Source organism: Mesoplodon densirostris, chromosome 8, assembly GCF_025265405.1.
Source record: "Mesoplodon densirostris isolate mMesDen1 chromosome 8, mMesDen1 primary haplotype, whole genome shotgun sequence".
Taxonomy (NCBI): domain Eukaryota; kingdom Metazoa; phylum Chordata; class Mammalia; order Artiodactyla; family Ziphiidae; genus Mesoplodon; species Mesoplodon densirostris.
In genome coordinates this window covers 29,775,664-29,803,442 of record NC_082668.1, presented here as the reverse complement: position 1 = coordinate 29,803,442, position 27,779 = coordinate 29,775,664, and the positions used below count along the sequence as shown (strand labels likewise).

General features: G+C 41.2%; 1 protein-coding gene across 20 annotated transcripts in view; it reads right to left on the bottom strand.

Annotated features, from left to right (window-relative positions):
* Positions 1 to 27,779, bottom strand: part of LOC132495108 (uncharacterized) — a 310,462-nt gene that overhangs the window by 78,718 nt on the left and 203,965 nt on the right. For 18 of the 20 annotated variants that reach the window (XR_009533211.1, XR_009533205.1, XR_009533207.1 and 15 more), the window contains one exon: positions 27,324 to 27,398. The exons of 1 other annotated variant lie outside the window; for it this stretch is intronic. Coding sequence is in view for 12 of the 19 variants with exons in the window: in XM_060106724.1 (XP_059962707.1) it covers positions 27,324 to 27,398 (75 nt within the window). In the remaining 7 variants the exon portion in view is untranslated. Of the gene's footprint in view, positions 1 to 23,052; positions 23,141 to 27,323; positions 27,399 to 27,779 lie in introns of those variants that run through there. One more of the 20 variants, XM_060106729.1, reaches the window with a different exon arrangement.

Genomic DNA, 27,779 nt, shown 5'->3' with positions numbered 1-27,779 from the left:
GAGAATAGAGCCCAGTAAAATCGTTTTGATTCTAAAGAACCAAAATATGCTGAACACCTAATACCCTCCCTAGATATATATATGCACTTATGTATATGTTCATAAAGAATATAAGGTATTATTTTGTGGGGACTATATAAAAGTGCTAAATATATATATACACACACACATAGATTTCAGTAATTTGTACTCAACAATATATAAATATCTGATTCATTTTAAAAATAAATATTTATTGAAAATAATATACACTAAGAGAAAGGCACAAGTCGTTAGTGTATAGCTCAAAGAATTTTCGCAAGGTGAACATTCCCCCAGTAACCAGCACCAAAATCAAGAAATAGAATATTACTATCACCAAAGAATCCTGCCTATGTCCTCTCCCTGTTTCTAGGCCCCAGTCGCTAACCTAAATGTATCATCTTATATTAGTTTTGCCTGTTTGTGTACTTTATGTCAATGGAATTACAGAGAGTGTGTTCTTTTGTGCCTACTTTCTTTCAATAATATCCTTGTAAGAGCCATCCATATTTTGTATGGTAGCAAGAGTTTGTTCATTTTCATTGACTGAATATAACAGATATCATTTACTCATTCTACCACTGACGGACATTTGTTTGGGGGGGGAGTGCTATTATGAATACATTTGCCACCCACTCTCTTATACATATGTATGTATGTATATGTATTTTGGCATGTGTATGTAAGCATTTCTGTTGAGTATGTGTCTAGGAATGAAATTGTTAAATGATAAAATATACATATATTCAGCTTGGTAGATACTGCCAAACACATTTTGAAAATGATTGCACCAATGTATATTCAGAAGTATATGAGAGTTTCAGTTGTTCCACATCCTCATCAGCATTTGGTATTTTTTTGTCAGTCTTGTTATTTTCATTCTAACCATCCTGGCGGATAAGTAGTGGTATCTCATTATGGTTTTAATATAACTTTTCCCTGAATATTAATAAGGGTGAGCACTTTTAGTAAGTTTATTGGACATTTGGATATCCACTTTTATGAAGATTTCATTCAAGTCTTTTGCCTATTTTAAAGCTTCAGTTAATTAAGACAATGTGTATTGGCATAAGGATAAACAAATAGATCAATAGAAAAGAACAGAAATTCCACACATATACAATCACTTGATTTGAAATAAAGCTGGAAGTGATAAAAAGTGGGGAAAAAATGTTTCTACAGTAAATCATGTTGGCTCAAAAGGATATTCATATGGAAAAATATACATTTTAACCCCTACCTCACATCATAATCAAAAGTAAATTCTAGATAGACTGTAGATTTCACTTTGAAAAGTAAAACAATAAATTTTTTTAAGAAAATAAAGAATAATATCTTAATGACCATGCCGAGTGAAAAGATTTCATATACAGGATATAAAAAGCTCTAAGTATAAAGTGATAAATTAAAGTACTTTAAATTTCTGTTTATCAAAAGGCACCATTAAGAGAGTGAAAAGGCAAGCCACAAAAGATACTTACAAGAAATGTACTGGGTCAGCTAAAAAGTTTGTTTGGGTTTTTCCATAACATCTTGCAGAAAACCCAAACAAACGAATTTTTTGCCAACCCAGTATTTAACAAAAGACTCATATCCAGAACAGATCCTGTTAACTGTTGCATATTATTCCATAGTATGTATGTCATAGTTTATATTTATTCCCTAGTTATGATCATTTACTCTGTTACTAATAGTTCACTATTTTAAAACAGTGTGGTAATTAATACACTGGTACATCTTTGAGTGTTTCCCTAATGAATTACCTAGAAGTGGATTGCAGAGTCATGAGATAAAGCAGGGTTTCAAGCCACAAAGGCCAATGGAAAGATATTTTTTCCCAGATGGGTTTTCTCCCATCTTGCAAATCTCACTCTGAAACTAACTGTCTGCACTCTCTTGGCCGGGGCCCTGCCCAATTTTTTCTCCTTGAGGAGAAGACAAGAATTCTGATGAGGGGGGATAAAAGGACATAAGAAACTGTTTAGACAAGAGAGCTTCCCAATATTCTCTCAAAGATCTTCTTCTTGGCTTCTCAGCATTCTGAAAGAAATTATATTTATGATGTAGGTATTGACTTGAGCAGTATGTCTTGTATGTCGATGATTGGTAAGTATCCTGAGGTCTTTTTTTTTTAATTTTTATTTATTTATTTATTTATGGCTGTGTTGGCTCTTCGTTTCTATGCGAGGGCTTTCTCTAGTTGCGGCAAGTGGGGGCCACTCCTCATCGCGGTGCGCGGGCCTCTCACTATCACGGCCTCTCGTTGCAGAGCACAGGCTCCAGATGCGCAGGCTCAGTAATTGTGGTTCACGGGACTAGTTGCTCCGCGGCATGTGGGATCTTCCCAGACCAGGGCTCGAACCCGTGTCCCCTGCATTGGCAGGCAGATTCTCAACCACTGCGCCACCAGGGAAGCCCCTGAGGTCTTTTGAAATAAAGAACTTATCAAATACAAACTTCAATTAAATGTTAAGTTTTTTTGGTTCCTAAGGAGGGATTGGACATCTCTGTATTTTCAGCATTATTTACTGAAAGTATTTTTCAAATACATATTAATCTACTTTCCTGCTTTGGTAAGTACAATATCCTGACTATAGTTGATTATTTCTTTACAGGTATAAAATCTTAAGATACTCATGGTCATAATTTGAACATTAATCTCATCATACATGGCATTGATATAGAGAGTGTCCCTGGCACATTTTGCCCTAGAGTAGACTATAAACTTCTTAAAGGCAAGGACTACATTCAAATTCTGATTCTGTCAGGTATAAGGTTTGTGTTCTTGAGTGGGAGTATCTGATTCCCGGTCTTCCCATCTGCAAGCCAGAAGAGACTGCCTAACACACAGGTAGGTTGTTGGAAGAAAATAAGTTCCTAGTATATAGTGGCATGGCACATAGTAGGACTCAGTGAATGTTCCTTTCATTTTTCTGAAATAATTTTTTCCCAAATTAAATTTAAACGAGTGTAGATGAGAATGAATATTTTTTATACTAACGCATAAAGGATAAGAAATAAGCCTAATATAATTTTTTGCCTTGTGAATTCTATCTCATTTGAAAGTGAGGTGGCACGGAGAATTCCAGCATACTAAGATTTCTAATTATTTGGTTCCCATTAGTAATCAGGCAAACCTTCAGGCAGGCAACTTGGCAAAATATGTCACATTTCCTTTGCCCCAGCAATCTCACTCTACTAGGTTAACCTAAGGAAGTAATTGAGCATGAACAAAGAATGAATAAACAAGGATATTCACTGTAAGATTGTCTATAATATTAAAACATCAAAAACAACCTAAATCCTCATCAATAAGAGATTGGTAAAACACATTTTAGATCATCCATACAGCAAAATATTATGAAATCTTTAGAAATAACAATATAGCTTCATATTTATAGATGTATAGGATACCCACAAAATCTTGTCGAGTGAAAAAAGCAAATTATAAAATAGCGTATATTAAACACTTTATTCCATTTTTGTCAAAAAGTGTGTATCTGTATGTACGTATGCATAGAAAAAAGTCTTGAAAAATACACACCAACATGCTTATATGTTAATCTACATGTGGTAGGATTATGAATGATTTTCTCTTTCTTCTCAATAACTTTGTGTTTTACTGTATTCTTTTACAATAAGTATGCATTATTTCTATAATCAAAAAATAGTAAGGCTACTTATATCTTGAAAAATTTTAAAACTTAGTTGCAAAAAAATGCCAACTGATAATTCTGTATTAAAAAAAATTATAAAAACCCATCTCTCTATGGATCTTATCTCATTCATCCTCAAACAGAAGGGAGAAGTTTCATTATTGCTGTATGTAGCAGGGTTTCTCAACTTTGGCACTACTGACATTTTGGGCTGGATAATTCTTTGTCGTGGGGCATTATCTGGTGCTTTGTAAGATGTTTAGCAGCATCACTGACCTCTATTCACTAAATGCTAGTAACATACATCACTCCATCCCCACCAAGTTACCCAAAAATGTCTCCAGATATTGCTAGATGTCACCTAGGGGCTAAACTGCCCTGGTTGAAAATCAATGCTCTAAGGAAACTGGAGACCTGGTTTAAACCCCATGTTTGTTACTTACTAGTTGGGTGATTCAACTTCTCTGGGCTTCCATTTCCTCAAGACTATGTCATCTTTAAGATATCTTTGATCCTGAAACCTATAGTTTTATGGGTTTGCAGAAAATCAATGGATCCAAAGGGAAAGTGGTTGGTCCAGAGTTACGCAAAAAGCCAAAAGTACAGGCAGAAATGTAGCTAGGTCTCCCGACTACAGTCATGCACTTATCCATTCATTTGTGTGACAAATATTTACTGAGTGCCTACTATATCCCAGGCACTGTTATAGGCACTGGGAAACAGTAATAAACAAGAAAATGAGATCCTTGCTTTCATGGAGCTTACCTTCTATTGAGAGAAGCAAACAGTAATTATGTAGGGTAATAAAAAGGAGCATTTTAGATAAGTGACATTAAATAGGTAACATGGTAATGGATGGCCACTGGAATGGTGTTAAGGAAAGCAAGCAACATTAGATAAGGTGGCCTGGGAAGACCCCCAGAGGAGTTGATACTTGAACTAAGATCTGAAAGATAATAAGGACAGAGCCAAGCAAAATTCAGTGGGAAGAATGTCCTAGTCAGAGGGAATCAAAGTGCAAAAGCAGTGAGATGGAGAAGAGCCTGGAACTGTGTTAATGATATTTAATAGCAATTCGTACATGACAGAAGATTACAAAGATAACAATGTCAACTTATATTATTAGTAACAAGGGGAAAAGGTAAGTGGAAAAGTAATCTCTAATTTTTCTATAGTGTCAATAGAATGATTATAGTAGAAATTAAATCCAGAAAAAGCCTTCACATCATGCCCTTCCTCAATAATGCAATTGAAAAATTGTGTCTGGGGAAATTCTGGAAACAAATGTTCCCCAAATTTCACCAATGCCTTCCTATCACCATTTAGTACTAAGAGGGGGGTGCCAAAAAGTGTCTATTGAATCGCTAAAGCAATAAATTGAGGGGATAATCTTTTTGGTGGTTGGTATGCTCAGGGGGAACGGGTCCAGCAGATTAAATGATAACTAGATTTAGTTGACAATTTGCTTTGAGTAAAATGTCGGGCTCGTAAATAATTTAAAAATAGCCTGTCATTCAATTGAAGCGTGTCCTTTAAGAAATTTTAATCGATGCAAAACACATTTCTCAAACACAAGCCTCTAACCCCTGTGAAACCAGCTATCGGTCTAAACAAAAAGCTGTAACACACGGTCAGGAGAGTATGTGCAATGGTTATGAAGGAGAGTGAATTGAGCTACAACCCCAGAATCCAATATATGACAATATCCTGCAACTGAGGAATTAGTTATTTCGACAATATGTAACGTGGAAACACACCACTTGTTCAGCTCTTTTTGCTCAAGGGCACAGAGAAGCTGAAGTTTCAATCCATTCATCAGAAACAATCAACATGCACATACATTCTGCATTTTGGCTGCAAATGGGTTGTCTATTTGTTGTATTTGCCAAAAGCTCAGCATTACAGAGAAAGAAAGAGGGAAGGAAAGGTGGAGGGAGAGGGAAAACATAATAACTCTGAAATTAGGGTATATGGTCACCTTGAGAAGACAAACTCAAGGACAAAGAGGTATAGCACAGGATTTTGGGGTGGGGGAATCTCTCCTGACTCTCACACTGTCAGTAAGCTAAGCTCAACTCCTTTCTACCTGGTCATCCATGTTGAAATGGGGGAAAATAGAGATTATTCCAAATGCGAGGGGAGCAGATAGCCACCTTTTCCAGGCCAGCTGTTTTCCCTGGGGACAGCAGGAAGCAAAGGCAGTGGCTGCTCCTCCTTTGTGTTCCTCCCCAGCACTGCCCAAACCCGCACTGCGGGGTCACACGGCCTGGTGATCTTCTCTGACTCAGCTGTTCTTTTCCCGTAGAACTTTTTATCAAAGGAAACCAATCATTGTTCAACCCACAGTGCCAAGGAGATGCAGCAGCAAAACCCCAAGGACAATAAAAAGTTCTATTTCTTTAGATTGAAACTCCTGGAGAAGATTTTTTTTTTTTCCCCTGCTTAGATCTGGAGGTCTTTGCTTTCTTCTTCTTTTTCTTTTTTTTCCAAATATTGAAATAGATTATGAAGACATCATCCCAGCATGGTAGCTCCAGTTTAGGAAAGAAACCAGCACAAGGACACCTCTAAGTGTTTCACTGAAGTTGGCTTGATGTTTGTTTTTAATGAATTGATTATCATTGATTATCAAAACATATATGTATTGATTTTATCCCTTAAATCGTAGATACTAAATAATCTGCAAAGCTGTTAATTCTGGATAGATTTAAAGATAATAGATAATAATGCATTATTCATAAATGTTGTACAGCAGGATATCCATTATACAACTGTTAATCTCCAGCAATATCATTTTCATATTCATCTGTTATGATTTTATTTAAACCAGATTGTCAAAAATTTTTGAAGTGTTGATTTTTAAAATCTGCCCTTATAAAAACATCAGTTCCTCCTCTCAGTCTAATGCAGCCATGGAGACTGCATGAGGTTACAGCTTCCTTCCCTCCATGCCTGGCCCAATTTACACATAGCCACACTCACAAAGGCATGTGTACATGCTGCTTAGCTGTGCCATTGACGTTGAACGGTTGCCAGCCTGTCTTTGTCCCAAGGTCAACCAGAATTAAGCCCCACTTTTTGTCTTCATGTAGAACGTTTTCTTCATTGGTAAGCTTATTTAAATTCCTTTGCAGATATTGAACCAAATCTGCTCAGGCTGTAGCCTCCTGGGGCCTTTCACTCAGGGCTAAGTATAAATAAATACTCATATAGGACAGCCTTTGATGAAACATTAAAGATGTCTCTGGTTATATGGTTTCTAGATTCTCTATTTTCTCTATGAAAAATCCATGGTGGTAGAGAGAACCTTAGCCACAGGAAGGGAATAGATTTCTAAATTGCTGTCTATGGACCCCCTGGGACTTAATGGCACAGGGCAAAGAAGCAGCTGATCTTGGCAAAGGAAGCAAGTTAAATAAAATTAGCCACTAAATCATCTCCCCTTAAAATACCAGCTGTCAACTCCCTCCAACATTTATGAATTTGGGGGCATGTTACTGTCATATTGTGTCTCACCCAGGACAAGTAGCATTGCTCCTTTCACTTGGGAAAGCGTCCCTAGTTCCCCACACAGAAGAGGCTAAAGCAAAGGGTGTGACTTTTTTCTTTCACCCCCCTTTCCCTGTCATATGTACAAGAAAGAACCCAGTCCAGGCCAACCAATATTTATTGCTCTAATGATTGGAATTGTTGCTTGTTTTTAAAATACGCTCCCAGTCATCCCTTCAAAGACCGGGACTGCTGGTTCCTACAGAAGATTATGCACATGCCTTTTGGGAACTACCATCTCCTCAAAAAAGTGAATATGCTGCTGGAGATGGAGGATGGATCTGGATGAGCAGAAGTAAGACAAAGGTGGGAATCTTGCAGATCTGTGGGGGGTACTGTATCTCTCTCCCATAGCTCACCAATGGGATCAGACCTCTGCAGCTTCCAGAGAGAGTCTGGTGGCACTTGGCAAGGACACTGAAATTTCAAGGTAGAGCTCTCCATCCAGGTGAAAACGGGAGACCTGCAATAACCGCTAAAAAGCTAACCTTAGCCAGACACTGCACTAATTGCTTTATAAGTATTATCTCACTGAATGCTCAGAACAACTGTCAGCATGGAAAATATTACAGCTGCATTTTAAAAACGAGCAAACTGAATAGTTAAGCAGTTGGCCACACTCCTGTCCTGGGAAGAAGCGCCATATAGCCTCGTAAGCAGTATGAGGCACCCTCCCTCCACTCGACATGAGGGCGACCAGCAAACCACAGTCACCTCCTGGCCTCAATCATTGCTCCCCAAGCTGAAAGCATGTGCTTCCAGCTGCAGAGATCCTTCCAGGCTTGTGTGAGTCCTTGAATCATTGCTAGGCAGGTTCTCTAGGGAGAATCCGCTGGAGTCACATGGGAATCACAAGGCTCACAAGGGAATCTTAGGAGAAAACACTGTGATGAATCTTACAAAGTCCTTCTCCTTACACCTTCACACACCTTTTTGAAACCAGAGGGAAGAACCTGAATGAGATCAAACACAGACTAGCTATTTTACTCTTAATTTCTACCTAACTACATCTTTGGGCTGGAGCCCAGGTGAAATTCCTATTACACTTTATAGGAACAAACCATGAAGCTTTTCTCTTATGTTCTTGTTGCTTCTAAAAAATAAAAAGACATCTTATCAAAGCAGAGTCCATAACAGGCACTTAAAGACCATATGTTGGCTCATTAAAATCGTAAATTTTTTGTTATCGTTTATTTAAAAATACATGAAGCTTTTCCACTGTGCCTGGATAAGAACTCTGTATAATCCATAGAACACCACGATCTTTACCATTCCAAAAACATGCAAAATATCAGAATACAAACAGGCTAAATCCATACTCCACAAACCAATTAAAGGATCTGAAGGGAGTGAGCCAGAAGAGCTGGTACAATTCAGGCTGGAAAAAAAATCTACTTTTTTACTCAAGTATAATAAAAACTATAATGCTTCACTCTTTTTACTCTTATAAAGAGCTTTCCAATGATATTATTTTGCTTGAGCTTCACAAGGCAACAAAGGGAGTTGTGGTCATCCACATTTCCAGATTTAGGCCGGCTAAGTGACGGTCCAAGGTCAGAGTCAGAAGTGGAGGGAACTCAGGCTGTATATGGCCAATTATTTGACTAATCCAAGAACATGGAAGTCATCGGGATTTTTCTGCTTGAATTTTTATCACAAGAGCTGGTCACTGACACAAATGAAAATACACACTCATAAGTGGCCTTTGCCCTCGACTCCATCTGGGCCCAGATGGAAGTTATGTGCACATATGTCTGCACTCCTCCGGCCACATCTCCAGTTACCCCATAGGAGGTGAAGATAGACAGGGGAGGACAGGCTGGTGAGAGAGCCTCAAGAAGGGCTCCTTGAAGAAAAGTGAGGAAGAGCACTGGTGAAGCAGGGAGACTTCCCTCCACCTTCCCCTCCTGGAGTGGAGGGGTCTGTCTCTCCTCTAACGGTGCTTCTTTCCTCACTAAATTACCATGCTAGGCACGTAAAGACACCACAGAAGTGTTTTCCATAAATTCGAGTTTAAAGGGGATAATACTTTCTGTTAAATCATTAAATCATTCTTTACAAGACATCTTTACAATTTCAAGCCATTTTCCCAACTAGAGCTGCATAGTAAATTAATTATTGTGTTAGTAATTCATTGGTGACTCTTGTAAATATGTTTTACTCAAAACAAATACACACAACTATTCTCCAAATATTTGTTCACATATTTGAATCCATTAAAAAGTGCTTGTAATCTTAGGGGGAAAGTATTCTTGGTAATTTTGTTGCTTGCCTCATTTTATACTGGGAAGAGCCATGTTCGTCTTCCAGTTGGCATGTAGGATAATTTATAACAGCTACTTATTGGTACTGGCTAACATAACTGAGGATTTTTCACAAGTCAAGCAGGGTTGAGGAAGGGTAGTCATGAATCTAGTAAAAACCACCTTAATAATTTGGTTCATACATATACTAAAAAGAAAGATGAACCACTTTTTCATCCCTAATGGCTGAAAATATGAAAAGTAAAAATCTCATGTTAGATAAACTTACAACAAAAGCTACACACTTTATACCTAGTCATGCTCTTTCCAAAAAACATTTCACTTCACGTTTGTAAACAAATGCCTAGTTTTATAAGATGAATAACGTGTAATAAAGAGAATATACTTCAGCAAGATGACCCAACTAGGGCCTCCCTGGTGGTGCAGTGGTTGAGAATCCTCCTGCTAATGCAGGGGACACGGGTTCGAGCCCTGGTCTGGGAGGATCCCACATACCGCGGAGCAACTGGGCCTGTGAGCCACAGCTACTGAGCCTGCGCGTCCGGAGCCTGTGCTCCGCAACAAGAGAGGCCGCGACAGTGAGAGGCCAGCACACCGTGATGAAGAGTGGACCCCGCTTGCCACAACTAGAGAAAGCCCTCGCACAGAAACGAAGACCCAACGCAGCATAAATAAATTAATAAAACTCCTATCCCAACATCAAAAAAAAAGAAGACCCAACTAAGATGGGCAAGTAGTATAATCTGGGTAAAAATGTTCTCTGTATCAGTCATGTAAAAGTTTGCTGTGCTCAAATTCTATATAAATAACTTGAATTGGTTTTATATGCAATTTAAGCTTTTTCTAAATACACATACTTAATGCATAGCTGAAAATCACAAAGCCTCAAAATATCCATGCAGAAGGAACAGACTTTTGTAAGAAGTATATTTACATGTCTTACATCTGCAGAAACCACTTTCTCCAAACACAAACTTGGCATAACTGATTTGATAAGTCCAAGTATACTCATGAAACGATGGGTGTACCTGAAATGTGAGTATTTGAAATCAGGCCCGAGCCCCAGAACCTATGCCCTCTGGCTGCTATATCTCTGCAGAGAATGAGGTCACACATAGGCACAGACATTTATGTGACACCCTAGGTACACTCTCTGTGCACAGGCAGAGGCACATCAAAAGACTGCTAAAATCCAATGTTAAAATCTCCCAAATGGGGGCTTCCCTGGTGGTGCAGTGGTTGAGAGTCCACCTGCCGATGCAGGGGACACGGGTTCGTGCCCTGGTCTGGGAAGATCCCACATGCCGCGGAGCGGCTGGGCCCGTGAGCCATGGCCGCTGGGCCTGCGCGTCCGCAGCCTGTGGTCCGCAACGGGAGAGGCCACAACAGTGAGAGGCCCGCGTACTGCAAAAAAAAAAAAAAAAAAAACACCCAAATGTCCATGAACAGAGAAACAGACAAATTGTGCTATATACATACCATGGAATACTAAGCAGAAATTACAGTGCGTGAGCTATTACTATTGTTTCAACATGAATGTATGTCACACCCATAATTCTGGGCAAAAGCAGCCAGACATGCATGTTGTTTCATTTCTGTATGGTTTTTTAAAAAGCAAAAATAATCTGTGGTGTTGGAGGTCAAGGATAGTGGCAACCCTTGGCAGAGGAGGGCAGTGAGAGGAAGGGGCAATGAGGAGACTTCTGGAGTCCGGATAAGCTTCTATTTATTCATCTGTAGGCTGCTCACACAGTCAGAAAAGCTTACTTAAAAAGTAGAAATAAGAAGACAGCTCAGAAGGTGCCCCTCCACACACAGCTGACCCGAGTGCTACACAGGCTTATGCTCTCCATGCTTTCGGCAGCGGAGCAGAAAACTTTGCATTTTTCAGAGACTTAAGGGAATAAGAACTCTCAATCACAAGAAAAGCCCTCATCTCCTCATACTGTTGTGGTAAACAAGACATTTTCGCCCTAAAAGAAGAGGAAAGCCCATGGCCCTTCTGAGCCAAACATCCCCGAGTGTGTGTTTATTCAGCTTTGCCGTAACCCAGTCACCTGGAGCCAGGAATTCCTCAGAGGGTATGTCTGTGGTTCTAGTTAGATGAACCACTTGCCAAATGTGTGGACACCCTCACTCCCTAGAAGAGATTGTTTTGGCTTTTGAGAAAACAACCTGGTTGGGAACGAGTGCCTTCTGCAGACTGCCTCTGAGCATTATTCAGATTTGAGAGGATGTTGTAAAAGCAATATTACAGTTCTGCTGCCAGAATTAAGAAACGGAGCCTTTTCATTTGGTCTGAACTTTCCTCAAGAAATATACCAAAGCTAATGCATCCTGGCATGATTCCATTTGGGGAACATGGAGCTCTGCCTTTCTCACCCACGCTACTGCTCTTTTCAGAGTCCAGAACCTCCTCTGTGAGCAACATAGGGAAGCTCACAAATGGGGAAACAAAGCCCAGTGTTGAAACTGGGTGGGGGGGTGGAGGGGCAAGCATCAATATAAACATGGACACCCAGAAGAGGCAATCGACAAAACCCTGTCAATCAGCACGAACAGGTGGGAGAACCGAACATCATTCCCGACTCTGGCTCTGCTGTCTCTTTAAATCCTGCGTAAATTATCCTACCTTCCTGGGAAATGGGTATGGATTGCTTTCTCCAGGCGGAGGCAAGAAAGGCTGATGTCTATGAGAGAAGAGATTTTCCTGCCTCTCTGGGTATGTATCCATGCTGCCCCCGTGAGAAACATCTTTATCAAGCCTGACATCAGTCACCATGATCATAGCCCTCTGGTTTCTGGCAAGAACACACTAGATATGTAACCTTTGGTTCTTCTAGCCCTATCACTTACTTACATTGTCATCTTCAGCTAATCATTTAACCTCTCTGGGCTGCAAATACTTTACCAACTGAAATTGCCCTTATCTTTCTTCAAATACGCAAAGGAGCAGGATAAAGGATGCATATATATTGCTTGGAACATTCACAAATTTAAGTGACTCTCTGAATGGGAAGGCCAGCCTTGCTTGCTGTGCCCTCCCTTCCCATCTCCATGTATAATCCCTGCCCAGCTCTACCAAGAGGCTTGATGGTGTTCTGCCTTCCACAAGATGGGGGGTGGGCATACACTTCTCTGAGCTAAGGAGAAGTTGGATCACTTTCAATATCCTTTTGTTTTGAATTACTGGCCTCTACCTGCTACCTGAGCTCCTAACAGAGTTTTTGACATTCTGGTATTTTACCATTCCTTGACTTAAAGAGACTTTAAAAATTTCCAATTAGATAAATCTAGTTTTTGAGGAAGTGATCATTGTTAAATCATGATAAAGAGAAAATTTAATATGTATTTTATCATGTTTTGCAGGGGGAAAATTGTTGTAGCTGCTGACAATTTAGAAAGAGGAACATACTTTACCACTAAAATGTTAGAGTTCTAAAAGGTCAATGAGAAATAAGTGAAAGCACTGCTGAGATTATAATTTGAGCAAAAGGGCAAGTACAATTCAGTTTCACCCCCCAAAGGGTGACTTTACATGCACGTTTTTTAGGGAACACAAACTGTAGATCACACTCTTCCAGCAATTTCCAGCAGCCCCAACGCAGTATGGAGAAAACGAATGCTTCTCTTAGTCAAGCATGTAATCACATGTTTCCAGGTGAGAGGCACGAAAATTGATTAAAGGTTTGGGAAATTGGCTCTATGCAGGAAGACTAATGGAACTGGCTTCATATATCCTTGAGAAGAAGAAAAGGCTGGTAGAAGGGGGCTCTCAACCCTGTATATGAAGGAATGTGCACAACCAGTGCTTCTAAGAAATAACTGACGGCAAAAGCAAGGCTGTCCAAGAACAGCCAGATATACTTTACTTACATTTGAACAGGCGTTTCAGTCTTTGAGCTAGAGGGCTACTCAGAACCATCTCTAACAATATCAGAAGAGGCAACGGTGGACCCTGAAACTGAACAAAGTTATACCTAGCCTCGTTTCTGGGTGGCTTTGGTTAGCAGCAGAGAGAAGAGCAGGACTGTGAGGACCTCTCATAGTTGAAGTTTTAGGGCCTTGAGTGACATTAAGCTCAATAAGATAGCAGTGATCTGCTCAGAAAATAATAGTGACCCTCAACACAGCCTCCTCAATCACCATCCAATGCTGTCATGGGTCTACATCATTTTCTCAAACCACAGGACTGCCCTGAACCTATCACCTCCATAAAGTCAGTTGTTTAGTATGATTTTCTTATCTCTGTAAATGATGTCACCTTTTCTTCAGTCATCCAGACGTGACACCACAGAGTCGTTTGAGACTCATCTCTCTCTCTCTCTCTCCCTCCCTCCTCACTGCCGGTCTGCCAACAATGCCTATAGAGTCCTCCCTCTGTCTTTCCCATCTCACAACCATCCCTTCTTTTTCACTCCCAGGGCCAACATCCTAGTTCAGGTGACCATCAGGACACATCAGTGAGAAAATTTTTGACTGTTCAATTCCTGTCTCCTAAATTCCAAACGCTTCCTCAGTGTTTCTCAAAGCGTGGCCCAAAGACCACCTCCAAAATTACCAAGGGATCTTATTAAAAATGCAAAATCCTAGCCCCCAGACTTGTATCTCAGAATATCTGGGCTTCGTTCTCAAGGGTCAGAATTTTTTTTTAACATCTTTATTGGAGTATAATTGCTTTACAGTGTTGTGTTAGTTTCTACTGTATAACAAAGTGAATCAGCTATACGTATACATATATCCCCATATCCCCTCCCTCTTGCGTCTCTCTCCCACCTACCCTATCCCACCCTTCTAGGTGGTCACAAAGAACAGAGCTGATCTCCCTGTGCTATGTGGCTGCTTCCCACTAGCTATCTATTTTACATTTGGTAGTGTATCTATGTCAGGGGGATGGAATTTTTAACAAGCTTTCCCCACATGCTACTGGTGTACCCTAAAGCTTTAGAAATCTTCCTCTACCCATTCAATCCACCTGCAGTTTTTTCATTCATCTATCCAACAACACATGCCACAAACAGTTCTTTTCATTGAGTCATGCCATACATTAAAAAGTTTTAAGTGTGTTCATCAACGTAAGGTAGATAGCTAGTGGGAAGCAGCCGCATAGCACAGGGAGATCAGCTCGGTGCTTTGCGACCGCCTGGAGGGGTGGGATAGGGAGGGTGGGAGGGAGGGAGAGGCAAGAGGGAAGGGATATGGGAACAGATGTATATGTATAACTGATTCACTTTGTTATAAAGCAGAAACTAACACACCATTGTAAAGCAATTATTCCCCAATAAAGTTGTAAAAAAAAATAGTACAAAGTATAAATAAAATGTGATATACTCATATAATGGATTAGTATACAGCAATAAAAAGAACCAACTACTGCTACACATAACAGGAATAAATCTCACAGGAAACAATGAGAAAAAGGAACTAGTCATAAAAGAATACATGCAGCATGATTCCATTTATGTGAAATTTAAGAGCAGAATACTCTATGGTGATAGACATGATAATAGTGGCTGCTTCTGGGGGAGGGTATTGCTTGGATAGATGCACAAAGGGCACCTTCCAGAAAGCTGGAATTGTCCTATAGTGTAATCCAGGAGGTATTTATATGGTTGTATATGTGTGCATATGTGTGTTAAGTAAAAACTTGTTGGGGCTTCCCTGGTGGCGCAGTGGTTGAGAATCTGCCTGCCAATGCAGGGAACATGGGTTCAAGCCCTGGTCTGGGAAGATCCCACATCCCGCGGAGCAACAAAGCCCGTGAGCCACAACTACTGAGCCTGCACGTCTGGAGCCTATGCTCCGCAATGGGAGAGGCCGTGACAGTGAGAGGCCCGCGCACCGCGATGAAGAGTGGCCTCCTCTCTCCACAACTGGAGAAAGCCCTCACACAGAAACGAAGACCCAACACAGCCAAAAATAAATAAATAAATTTATTAAAAAAAAGACTTGTTGAGGTTTGTGCACTTTTATATATGTAAGTTATTCCTCAATTAATATAATAAGAAATAAATACAGTTACGGGCTTCTGAGAAAAAGAAAGAGGAAGGAAGGAAGGAAGAAAGGAATGGAGGGAGGAAGGAATGGAGGGAGGGAGGGAGGGAGGGAGGGGGGAGGGAGGAAGGAAGGAAAGAAAGAAAAAAGAAAATCTTTAATGATTCATTATTGTCCAAACTTCTTAATGTTTTGTAAGACCTTTCACAATATATCCATAACCTAATTTTTCAAATTAAATTTCCACCACTTCCCTTACATAAAACTCTTTTCCATTCAGACTGACCTACTTGTGTTTGATTTTACTGAATAAAACTCACAGTATCTTACCTTCCTCATCTCCTCTTTCAGCCTCTTTTGCAATCACACCTCCCCCACCTAGAATGTTGTTCTTTCTCCATCCAAATCTTAACCATACATGAAAATCTAATTCTGTTTCCTCATGACCCCTTTTCCTGATCACTTGTGGGTTGAACTGTGTCCCTCTAAAGGATATACTGAAGTCCTAACACGTGGTACCTGTGAATCACCTTCTTTGGAAATAGGGTCTTTGCAGATGTAATTAGTTAAGATGAGGTGACCCTGGATTAGAGTGGAAACTAAATCCAGTAGCCAGTGTCCTTATAAGGAGGCCATGTAAAGATACAGAGCCACACAGGGAGAAGAATACCATGTGAAAATGGACACAGAGATTGGAGTGTTGTACCCAACAGAAGCTAAGAAAGAGGCAAGCAATGATTCTCCCCGAGAGCCTTTAGAGGGAAACCTGCACCACCTTGACTTTGGACTATAAAATGGTGAGAGAACAAATTTGTGTTGTTTTAAATCACCAGTTTATGATAATTTGTTATGGTAGCCCTAGAAAACTAATACACTACTCCTACCCGTGATCACCCTCTTTTATTCCTTGAGTCCTATAGCTCCTAAATTCTAAACAAATCATTTGGCCCTTTGGTAGCCAGCCTCCCACATAGCCCACAGGGATGTCCACCTCATGGTATTGATGCCCTTCTGTAGCTCCCTCCCTTTTTGATAGGACTGATGTATATTTTCAAGAGTATATTATGAAAATGATGTGTGGTTTCTGAGGCCAGGTTATAAAAGACATTGCTGCATCTGCCCTGCTCTCTTGGACCATTCACTCTGGGAGAAGCAAGATGCCATGTCATTAGTACACTCAGGAAACCCTATGGAGACATACACATGGTAACAACCCTCACAATCTCACCATTTATGAGTGAGCCAACTTGGAAGCATATCCTCCAACCCCAGTCAAACCTTCAGATGCCTGTAGCCTGGCTGAGACCTTGACTTCAACGTTATAAAAGTCTTTGAACCAAAACCACCTAGATAATCCACTCCTGGGTTCCAAACCCACAGAAACTATATGAGGTAAGAAATACCTACTATTTTGTTTTTTTTGTTTGTTTGTTGGCGGTACGCAAGCCTCTCACTGTTGTGGCCTCTCCCGCTGCGGAGCACAGGCTCTGGACGCGCAGGCTCAGCGGCCATGGCTCACGGACCCAGCCGCTCCGCGGCATGTGGGATCTTCCCAGACCGGGGCACGAACCCATGTCCCCTGCATCGGCAGGCGGACTCTCAACCACTGCGCAAACAGGGAAGCCCACCTACTGTTTTAGGTCACTAGGTGATGGGGTAATTTTATCAGCAACACTAGATAAATAATACAACTCCTATTATCATAAACTAGCTCAATCTCTTAACTCTTTTGGGGAAGCCCTTTACTCCTCCTAGATTGCAAACTCCTTGAAATCAGGCATCATTTCTTGTATTTCTTTGCATCCTCAACCATGCCCAATAATTATACACATAGATAATAGATACATACATAAATAAACATTATATATACATATAGAGATATATAGATATAGGTAACTGTAGATATCTCACATCATATATATGTAAATATGTGTGTATATGTATATATGTATATTTCATACACACCCCCCCCACACACATGCTCAATAAACGTGTGTATGGTTAATAAATAAAAGAGCACAGTGTATCCCATTAGATAAGCTTTCAAAATATTGCATTGATTGAACAAACACTCATTTAAAGATCAAGTTTATGGAAACTTCTGTCACAAGCAAATCACTTGACAAAAGCTGAATTTGAAGCCATTTTGAAGTCATTCTTTTTTCTCTCTCACCCAGTTCCCTGCCTCTCTGTTGTTGCTTGTTGGCTTCTGAAATGTAGGTCACCTCCAGTAGCATGACCTAATTAGGAGATGTAATTTAACAGGAAAAAAAATAAAATAAAAGAAACCCTCTGAGATAGCAGAATTGAAACAAAGAAAAGTGGTTCTTTCGTTTTATGTTTTTGGCAATAGCTTCCCTACTAAAGTTATCCCCTTTCCACCCCCAAGCAACACAATTTGTAAAGCACAAAGAAGAAAGGTAGAAATGAGTTTGGGAGCAGCTGGAAATGATGAATTTATAATGACCACAGAAGGAGTAAGAGTAAGCTTTACTTCACTGATGTGGCTCTGTGGGGCTGCTTCCTGGCAGCGCCATGAGTGAGACTTTGGAGGAAGAAGTATTGATGATGCTGATATGAAACACCATGAACTCTCAAGATGGAGAGACATTATGGCTCATCTTATCCAATCCCTCGGGAAATGCCGTGACACCTGTTGTGTTGGTAACACAATAAAACTTCGTATACAAAGCATCGAAACAATAGTGGGTTTTTTTCTTCATACATTTGGCACTCTTATTTTAGAAAAGAGAAAAATGGTAAGTAAGCTAAGCAGATTTTAAGGGCTCATTACCAAATTAACTTCCAGGGGATGTCATTGGGCCAGGTTGGATTCAATCCATCTCCCTCACCTCTTCTTCTCAGAGGCATGATGCTGGGTTCCTGTAAAATGCTTAAGTGCTTTCTGAATCTCCCCAGAAACACTTAGCTACACTGATCATAACTAAATGCATTATTAATTCCTTCTTTGAAAACTGATATTCCAAGTTTGTCATTAGATGATTCCATTTATCTATCTACCAAAACTCAAAAGCCCACTATGTGTATAACCTACCTGATGGCTGACATTTATTAAGGAGAAAACAATTATTCCCATTTTACAGAAGTACAGGAAGGTTAAGTAACTTACCTAGAGTCAGACAGTGAATAAAAGGTAACGCCAAGAAGCAAACCCAGGCAGTCTGACTGTAGAAGCTGTGCTCTTAATTCCCTACATTACTTTAAATTAACTATAAAACTATATTGTTCATCTCCTTGGGATCAATGGGCATTTATTGCACAGGCAGTGTATCTAGTTCTCTCTGCAAATACCTTCCCAATTGCAGGAAAGTACCCCAGCCATTTTTAGCCTTCTGGGGTAAGAACAAATTGCAAACACCTGACCTCAGCATTTGGCCATAAAAAAGAATGAGGTATTGGGGCTTTCCTGGTGGCGCAGTGGTTGAGAGTCCGCCTGCTGATGCAGGCGACGCGGGTTCGTGCTCCGGTCCGGGAAGATCCCACACGCCGCAGAGCAGCTGAGCCCGTGAGCCATGGCCGCTCAGCCTGCGTGTCCGGAGCCTGTGCTCCGCAACGGGAGAGGCCACAACAGTGAGAGGCCCGCATACCACAAAAAAAGAAAAAAAAAAAGAATGAGGTATTGATACATCCTACAACATGGATGAACCTTAAAAACATTATGCTAAATGAAAAAAGCCAAACACAGAAAACCATATACTATATAATTCCATTTATATGAAATGTCCAGAATAGGCAAATCTATAATGATAGAAAGTAGATTAGTGGTTGCTTAGGGCTAAGGAGAATGGGGACATTGTACAGGGGCCGGCAGTTGGGAGCAGTGATAGCTAAAGGATATGGAATTTCTTTTTGAGGTGATGAAAATATTCTAAAATTGACTGTAGTGATGTTTGTACATACCTGTGAATATACTAAAAAATGTACTTTATTGGGTAAATTCTATGGTATGTAAACTATATCTCAATAAAGCTGTTATAAAAAAAAACTGAGTAACAGTCTACAAAATATCCAACCAGTACTCCTCAAAACTGTCAAGGTCACCAAATACAAGAAAAGTCCGAGAAACTGTCACAAGCAGGAGAGGCTAAAGAGACATATGTGGTATCCTGGATGGGATTCTGGAACAGGAATGACACAATATGGGAAAAACTTTCTACAGAAAGTATGCAGTGTAATTAATAGTAATGTAATGTGCCAATGCTGGTTCTTTATTTGGAATCAGTATAATCATGTAAGATGTTAGCAACAGGTAAAACTGGATGAGGGGTATATTGGAACTCTCTGTACTATCTTTGCAATTTTTCTGTAAATCTAAAAATATTTTAAAATAAAATATCTATTTACATTTTAAAAAAGAATTACTACCCTAGATCAGTGTCTCCCAACTTCTCAATTCTAGGAATTAGCTTAAGATGACTGAATTTACTATGACCCTTCTTTGTGGAGAGGCCAATGGAAAATAATGCTTTTTAGGGGGAGAATCCTGTTGAGAAGGACAGGGGGAGGAGGCATCACGCTATTGGACATCCTTAAAAAGGGGAGAAGTAGAAAACAATGTGGCAAAGTTTGGTAGCTAATTCTGGTGGCCAAACAAATACTTACCCACAAATACTAGAAGGTTAGAGGAGAATGACTTGAGAAGAGGGAGGGGAAGAGTTTCAAGGTGAAGGGGACCAGGTAGGGATGTTGGATGGGATCTTCCCTAGACAATCTCTGTGCAGGAAAGAAAGGCCCCTTAACTTCCTCTGCAGGTCTCCAATTGTCATTTTTCTCTCCACCAGACAATTCTTCACAATTGTCCACTCCTCACAAAGCAGGAGAAGAGAGGCAGACAACCACAGACATCTTTTCTCCTGATATTTCTTGTTGGGTTAGTGTCCCTGCCGGTCATACGTACTTTGGGAAATATTTTAGGACACAGTCTTATAAGAATATCTTACAAATGTAGACTCCATTGCCAAAACAAGCAAATGTTCAGAATGTAGGACTCTGATAAAAATAACAAGACAAGAATCTGATGAGACTATAGAAAGGAAATCACTTGAAAGACATTTATTGGACATATGCTCTAAATTGTGTCCTCAGTCAGGAGTTGGGGATGAGAGACAAAGGCACTCGCTACCGACCACTGAGAAACTCCCTGTCAAGGTGAATGTGTATGTGACATGTGTATGTGAGGTAAGGCAGGCAAGAAAGGATGCAAGAGGGAGGAGATAGGGGGATATATATATACATATAGCTGATTCACTATGTTATAAAGCAGAAACTAACACACCATTGTAAAGCAATTATACTCCAATAAAGATGTTAAAAAATAAAAGTAAAAATAAATGAATAAATATTTTAGGCTTTAGGAAAAAAAAGCAAGAAAGATAAGGGGAGAAAGGCCACAGTACAAGGCCAAAAGGCTAAAAATATAGATCTAAGCCAACCTCTCGTCTCTCTTGCAGAAACTCAGCTCACAAAAACAAACCCCCTACTCACCGGAGTACAGAATGTAGAGGAAACATGGGAAGCAATAAATGCTAGCTAACGCTCATTGAGCGTTTACTGTTCACCTGTCAGAGCCACGCCAGGAACTTGACGGGCATCAGGTCACCTAATCTCACAGCTCCTCAGGGAGCTACTTTTTTAATCCCCATTCTCCAAACGGTGAAATTATGACATAAAGAGGTTAAGTGACTTGCCCGAGGACACACAGATAGGAAATACTGGAACCCAGGAAGTTTTCTCCATAACCACGTGCTTAAACTCTCCAGGACTGCCTGGGCTAAAATAAACAGGTGATTTCCTTGTTTTAAAGGAAAACGTTGCACGGGAACGAAAGAAAAAACAAAAAAGATCTAAGTCCTCCATCCTGAAATCCATCCTTAAAACCAGGGTCAGCTGATGAAGGAAGATAGAAGCAGGAGGAAAAAAGAAGTGGTAAATGCACAAGGGTTAGCCACACTCCAGGGAGACACGGCTCTTGTACAAGAGGAAGGAGGAAGCAGCCTTCACTTTGAGTTAGCACTTCCCAGGCCAAATATTGATCCGGTGAGACAGTGACACAGCAGAATGAGTTAAGAAACGTGTACTCAGAGTCATTATTGCCTGAGAATAACATATGCACCCAGCTAGTGGGCATTTGAAGGGCAGGTAGGGGCGGGGAGTGCACAGAAACAGTTTCCCAGGGATGGTAAAAGAGGGGAGAGATGCCTGTTGAACAATCGCAAGGAATCAGAGCAGTCTTTGTTAGAGCTGGAGATCAAGACTCCTTTGGGCATAAGTCCCTTAGCTGCATCACTGCGTGGACCTTCCGGTTAGGGACATACATGAATGTTTAGAGGTTTTGAACATATTATACACAATAGGCAGAAACAGACCCATTTATAGGAATGCGTGGAATTGTCTTGGCCATATTTCTGGTGCCAGAAGGTATTATAGTCAAAGTAGGAGTTAGTGTAGCACCTGAGACACATTCCAAGAGCTGTCTTTCAGTTTGGTGTCACCCAGACATTTGGGGATAAGGGGGCCCTTTTCTATCCATATACTCAACTTCCAGACCCCAAATCTCTCCATCTTATCCCATTGTCCCCGTTCTAAGATCAAAATTGGCTCTCTTATTTGTCACTTTTGCCATTGTTAATGTGGCTTCATATAACTTAATCTGAATATATGAATTTTAAGAAATTATATATGAGGTGTGAATATCTTGGCATGGAGGGAATCCACTTGAAGAATCCTTTTATAAAGTCACATTTGCTTACATTTGCCAATAAGAACTTCATGATAGATTTTCTTTCTTAAAGGCCTCCCTTGCATATCCATTATATACTCTGAATCAGAAAAATATGACTTCGAAGAAGCACATATGTTGTGTCAATTGTGAGCCACACCATTATGGAGGTGGGATATGGGGAGAAGTGCGCTTGGAAGCTGTTCAGGGAAGACATTATCTGGGGATCTAGTTACTGCTGTGGATTATAATTAATACCGACAGTCCTCAGCTTATACCAGTTGCTAATGCTGAGTTCAGTTTTCAGTGGGAAAAGCATAGAACATTAGTGCTGGAGAGAAAACTAGAAAACATTTTAGCTGCCTCTCTCACTTTACAGATGAAGAATCCAAAATCCAAGACGTTCAGTAGCCTACTGAAGATCATATGAAACTGCAAGTTTGGTAAACATCCCAAACGTTATAAACATTATAACATCACAAACATTATTAAATTTGGGCTTAGCCTATAAGGCCCAATCTACTGAGGACATGAAGTGGTTACAATAATTTCCTTTATTCTCAGCTACAGTCATGAAGGACATTAAATACTGTTACCCAGAAAAAAATAGGGTGGCAGTGGCTGGTACAGGTTTCATGGGGGCTGAAGTTTATAAAACTTAGAAGCCCCGCTGAAAGAAAAACAGTGCTGAGCTACGAGTTCAAAACTAGGCACCAGAAAACCTATTTACTTAGAATGAAGAAACACACAAAACACAAAATTAGTGGACAAATATCACATACATCACAAATAGAAAAAAAATATTTTTATTAACTAACTTCCTGACATGGCTCTGTAATAATTTTTCCTCTATATTTTTGGCTGCTTGCTCTTGGATGACTTCTTCACATGACAATGATTTCGTCATATCTTATCCTCTAGAGGAAACAGAAAGATAATTCAGTCTTTCTTCTAGCATGGTTGGTCAAAATTTGCCTTTTATTATTGATACTTTAGAAAAGCTTCTTCAGTTCCAGAAGTCATTACTGGTATTGTCATGGAAACTGTTAGGATGGTTGTCAAATCTGGGGAAATCTTCATCGTTTCTTTCAGACATATGAGATTTAAGATTTGGAAGAACTTTCCACAGACTAGCTCCTGGCTCTGCACATCTGAAATATTTTTACTCTCTGTATACACATGTACTCCCAGTCTTAGGCGCCTTATTAGGATACTCTCAGAAACACCCTTAACCCAGGCTAGAGGGAATCCATGCTTTACAGGCTACACTCTGCTCCTCCACTCTTTCTGTCCCTCTACACGTGGCAAGGCGTCTATGGGGACAAAGAGACATGTATATGTATACTCAAAGCCCATGCCTCCCACTTCCTGATCTTGCTCCATGTATATGGCATCCTGGAATTTCTTGTTCAGACAGGGCCGACCTAGGCCTCTTCCTCTGTCCGTCCTCCCAAGGGCAGACTGTACCCCAGTGTAAATATTCCCAGGCCAACCTCAGCGCCATGGACAGAGCTCATGCAAATGAGGGACTCTAAACCTTAAACTTCACCAGCTTTGTGGCAAATGTACCTCTACATGGCACCCAGAGTCTCTGTGATGGCACCTTTTCATCTTGGCCCCAAGCCAATGTGGAAGCTACTCTACCCACCAAAAGTACAGTCTATAAAAACCTCACCTCAGCATGGCAAACATGCAGGGGAAGCAGATAGAAAAAGTTCAAAGAGATAGAAATGTACATGGCTCTGAACACTGAAATCTTCCTGGATAACAATGTGAAAGCGGACAGCTTGCCTGTCTACCCTCCCGAACTGCCATGGCTCCATCTTGGCATCCCTCAGAGGGCAGCCCCATTGCCCTGTGGTGTCTCCATTGTTCCCATTTGGCAGAAGTTGGGCAACTTTTCCTTAAACCTATAACCCTTTCCCAGTCTCTTCCTCCTCCTTAAGCCCGTAAGATAACACATCAGGTACAAATCTCCCCTCGACCCCTCAGCAGCTCAGGACACTGGCAAGATGAGCCCTCTGGCCACAGTTAATGGATGGCACACCTCCTCTCCCTTCATGGATAATGCACTGAAGTAAGAGAGGGGAAGGAGTATGGGATAGCAGTGGTCAAGGAGGATTGTCCACCCTAGTCTGAAGTAAAAAGACTTTTTAAGACAAAGCTGATCCTTTGCAGGGGTGGGAGGGCAGGAAAGGCTCACCTGCAATGAGTATTGGTTGCCCAAGCAGCCACCCTCTTGCTTTCCTTCCCTTCTAATCCTTTGGCCCCTGTGACCATGCTTCCCTCCTACCACCACCCCATCTAATCCTCCTTATGACATGACCTGGGCAATCCTAGGCAAACCACAAAGGGGTCTAAGGCTTTTTCCAGCTTACACCCCTTGGTGCCTCACACACGTCTCCACCTGGTGACTTCAGGACCTCTAGCTCTTTCTCCTGACGCTCTGAGGCCCAGCTTTTGGGCACTGTTATTCACATTCAGGTGTATGAGATTAATAGCATCCCCTGTCTTAAGATGTGTCTTTAAACGGACGACGAAGTCTTAAGCAAAACATTCAAAGTCAACGAGCTTTAATAAAACGTCTAATATCTATTCAGAAAAACTCCTAGGCATCTTAAAATAGAGTATTGCATTTAATTATCAGGACCCCCTGTAATGGAAAGAAATAAAGAAACCACGAGCTTTGGGGGTAATTTAGCCAGGTGAGGGGGGATTTGGGAGGGGGCTGGGTGTCTTGTTGCAAAGGTCAGAAGAGTAGGGGACAAGCTGTCACTGGCCTGGATCCTGGCTGGCTGGTTCCTCTCTTCACACACACACAGCACAAATGCCTTTGGGGGTTCGCGGGGGAGGGGGTTACTGACAACTAGCCTAAGCCCAAGCCTCTCATTTCACATTCCCTGCACCGTGAGGGGCCGCCAAGTGTGCGCAGGGGATTGGGAGGGGCATCTGGAAGGAGAAGGACAAATTTATAAAGAAAGATTTACGAGGCCATGAAGATGTTTCTCCCAGACTCTGGAGTGCAGGAGTGTGACTTATTTATTTTATTTTCATTTGTAACCAAAACCTTCCCCTGACTCCCATTGGCCCTAGCTGAGAGGGGAGAGAGGGCCGGCCCGTCAGGCGTTGATCACCGGGCCAACGGGAGACAGTGTGGCGTGATGCTGACGCAGCCCACTGACAAGCCAGAGAGAGGCCCAGGGGAGCAGCTCTGAGCCGAGCAGCCAGAGCCAGGCAGGTAGGGAGGTGACAGCTGGGGAATTGCTAAGACGCGCCGGGCTGATGGGGGCAGGCTGGTGAAACAGTGGACTCAGAGAAGGTGTGATTCTGCGATGCACAAACACTGTTGTTTACCAGCTTTCCTTGGCATCTTCTCTACTTCCTTGGCTCCATCAAGCTCACCATGTTTTCAATTTCCTCTCCCCTTTCCCCCAAACCTACATGATCACCCCATCAGTCCCCTCATCTCTATTCTGAAATGTTTGTCTCCCTCACTCCTTTTGGGAGAAGAAAGGGAGCAGATGAATACACATTAATAACATTAAAATATCACTTAGTGGTCAGCTGAATAGGAACAGTCTCTGCTGGCCTCAAGGCAAACTACTGAATTGAGAGCTGCACAGCCAGAAGAGAGAATAGGCTGGGGATTAAGGAGTGTCCACACAGGGGACTTGTGGTGCAAAGGCCCAAGGTTCGTGAGTTACTGAAGGCTTGAGGACCGCCTGATCCACAATTCCTGGAGGGAAGCATCCCAGGGAAAGGGGGAGCTGTGTCCCCAGGCTGGAGTTCTCTCTTAAGAAAATGGAAGTTGGGAGGCAAAGGGAGAGCCAAACTTCAAACCTATGGATAAGTCCTGAATCCTCTTCAGGACAGTGACCCCTACATTTTCATTCCCATACCCATTTATTGAGGATCACAGAATCCCTTGCAAAGGCATCCCGTGTAGGAAAACCCATCATCCTTTTACACAAAAATAACAAACAAAAACAAAACAAAACTTTACTACTCAGGCTGCATTTACCCATCTTGCCTGTGACTTTTCTGGATGATGTTCAAAACAATGTGAAACCCATGCTGACACCTCTCTTGTCACTGAACATAACCCCCCAGTTCTCTTACACCAGACAAGGCAATATCATAATTTTCACTTATTAAATGAATAGGACAGGCACTGCTGATCTGATGCCTGGATTACTCAGACTGATTTGAACCACAGCTGATTCTCAGCAGCCCAAGGTCACAAGCTCCCTGCTCCCGAGGACCTGTAGGTCTCTGCCCCTCCACCTCACTATTGAATAAAAGGTTATGTCATTCCCAATCTAGAGATGGAACGATAAAGTCCTGTTTGGCTGGAAGTGACTCCATGAGTCTGTCTTTTCATCTATTTAGGGGAAGGGGTGCCACTGGAATCATGTTGCTGCATTATCGGAGGGCCTCATATCTGAGCTACCATTATGAAGCTGGCTTCACTCTATCAGAAATTGGGAGCCTCGGAGCTTAGCTTCTAGTCCCAACTCTGACACCTGCTTCATGTAGAAGAAGTCCTTAGGTCCAGGAGTCAGAAGGCCTGAGAATTACCACTTAGCAATCATGTTAATCATATCACTTAAAACCCTCCCGTGGTTTCCTACTGTCCTTATAATAAATCATAACCCTTATTCAGAACTCTGTATGATCTGGCTATTGCTCATCTCTCTGACCTCATCCCACACCTCTCTCTCTCTCACCCTTTACTTCCGAGACACACCAACCTCTTTTCTGTTTCTGAAGTCACCCAGGCTTGTTTATACTTTGTTGCCTTTGCACCTGTTGTCCCCTCTGCCTATATTGTCCTATAAGTACCTGGAGCCTACTAATCATTTGGTAGTCAACAAATACTGGATTACTCGATGGGCAGATTAAGCAGAAGTATAGGACAACAATAAAACAATAGCACCCCAAAAAAGGTTTTTTTGGGGGAAATAATTTGAAATTTGATATGTTTTCTTTTAAATCTAAGTAGTCAACCTGGGAAAGATAAGACTCTTGCATCTGTTCATTAATTCATTCATTCAGCAGATACTGATGGTACTTACGTGCCATCTGTCTCCTCTAACTTACAATTTAAGTTCTGTGAAGGCAGAAATCTTGTCTGTTTCACACTCCATCAGCACACAGAAGGTGCTTGAGAAATGTCTGTTAAATAAATGAGTGAATTAATGAACAAATAAATGAATGTAATCTCAGACTAATCACTTAAACTTTCCGAGCCTCGGTTTTCTCATCTTTAAAGTATGCCTAACACTAACATTCTTGTCTACTTCAAAGTGTTGGAAGGAGTTGGAAACAAATATGTGTATGAGACCCAGTTTCCTAAAATACAGAGCCTGAGGCAGGGGTTAAGTACTGGTGCTTTATTTGGAAGGTACAATCCCAGGGCATCCAGAGTGAAAGCAAAAGGAAACGAGACAAGAAGAATGGGAAGGAATGAAAAGATGATGAGTTACCACATTGACCAGTGCTTCATGTGAAGCCACAAAGGGTCACAACCAGTCATTTGACAGGCGTATTCACAGG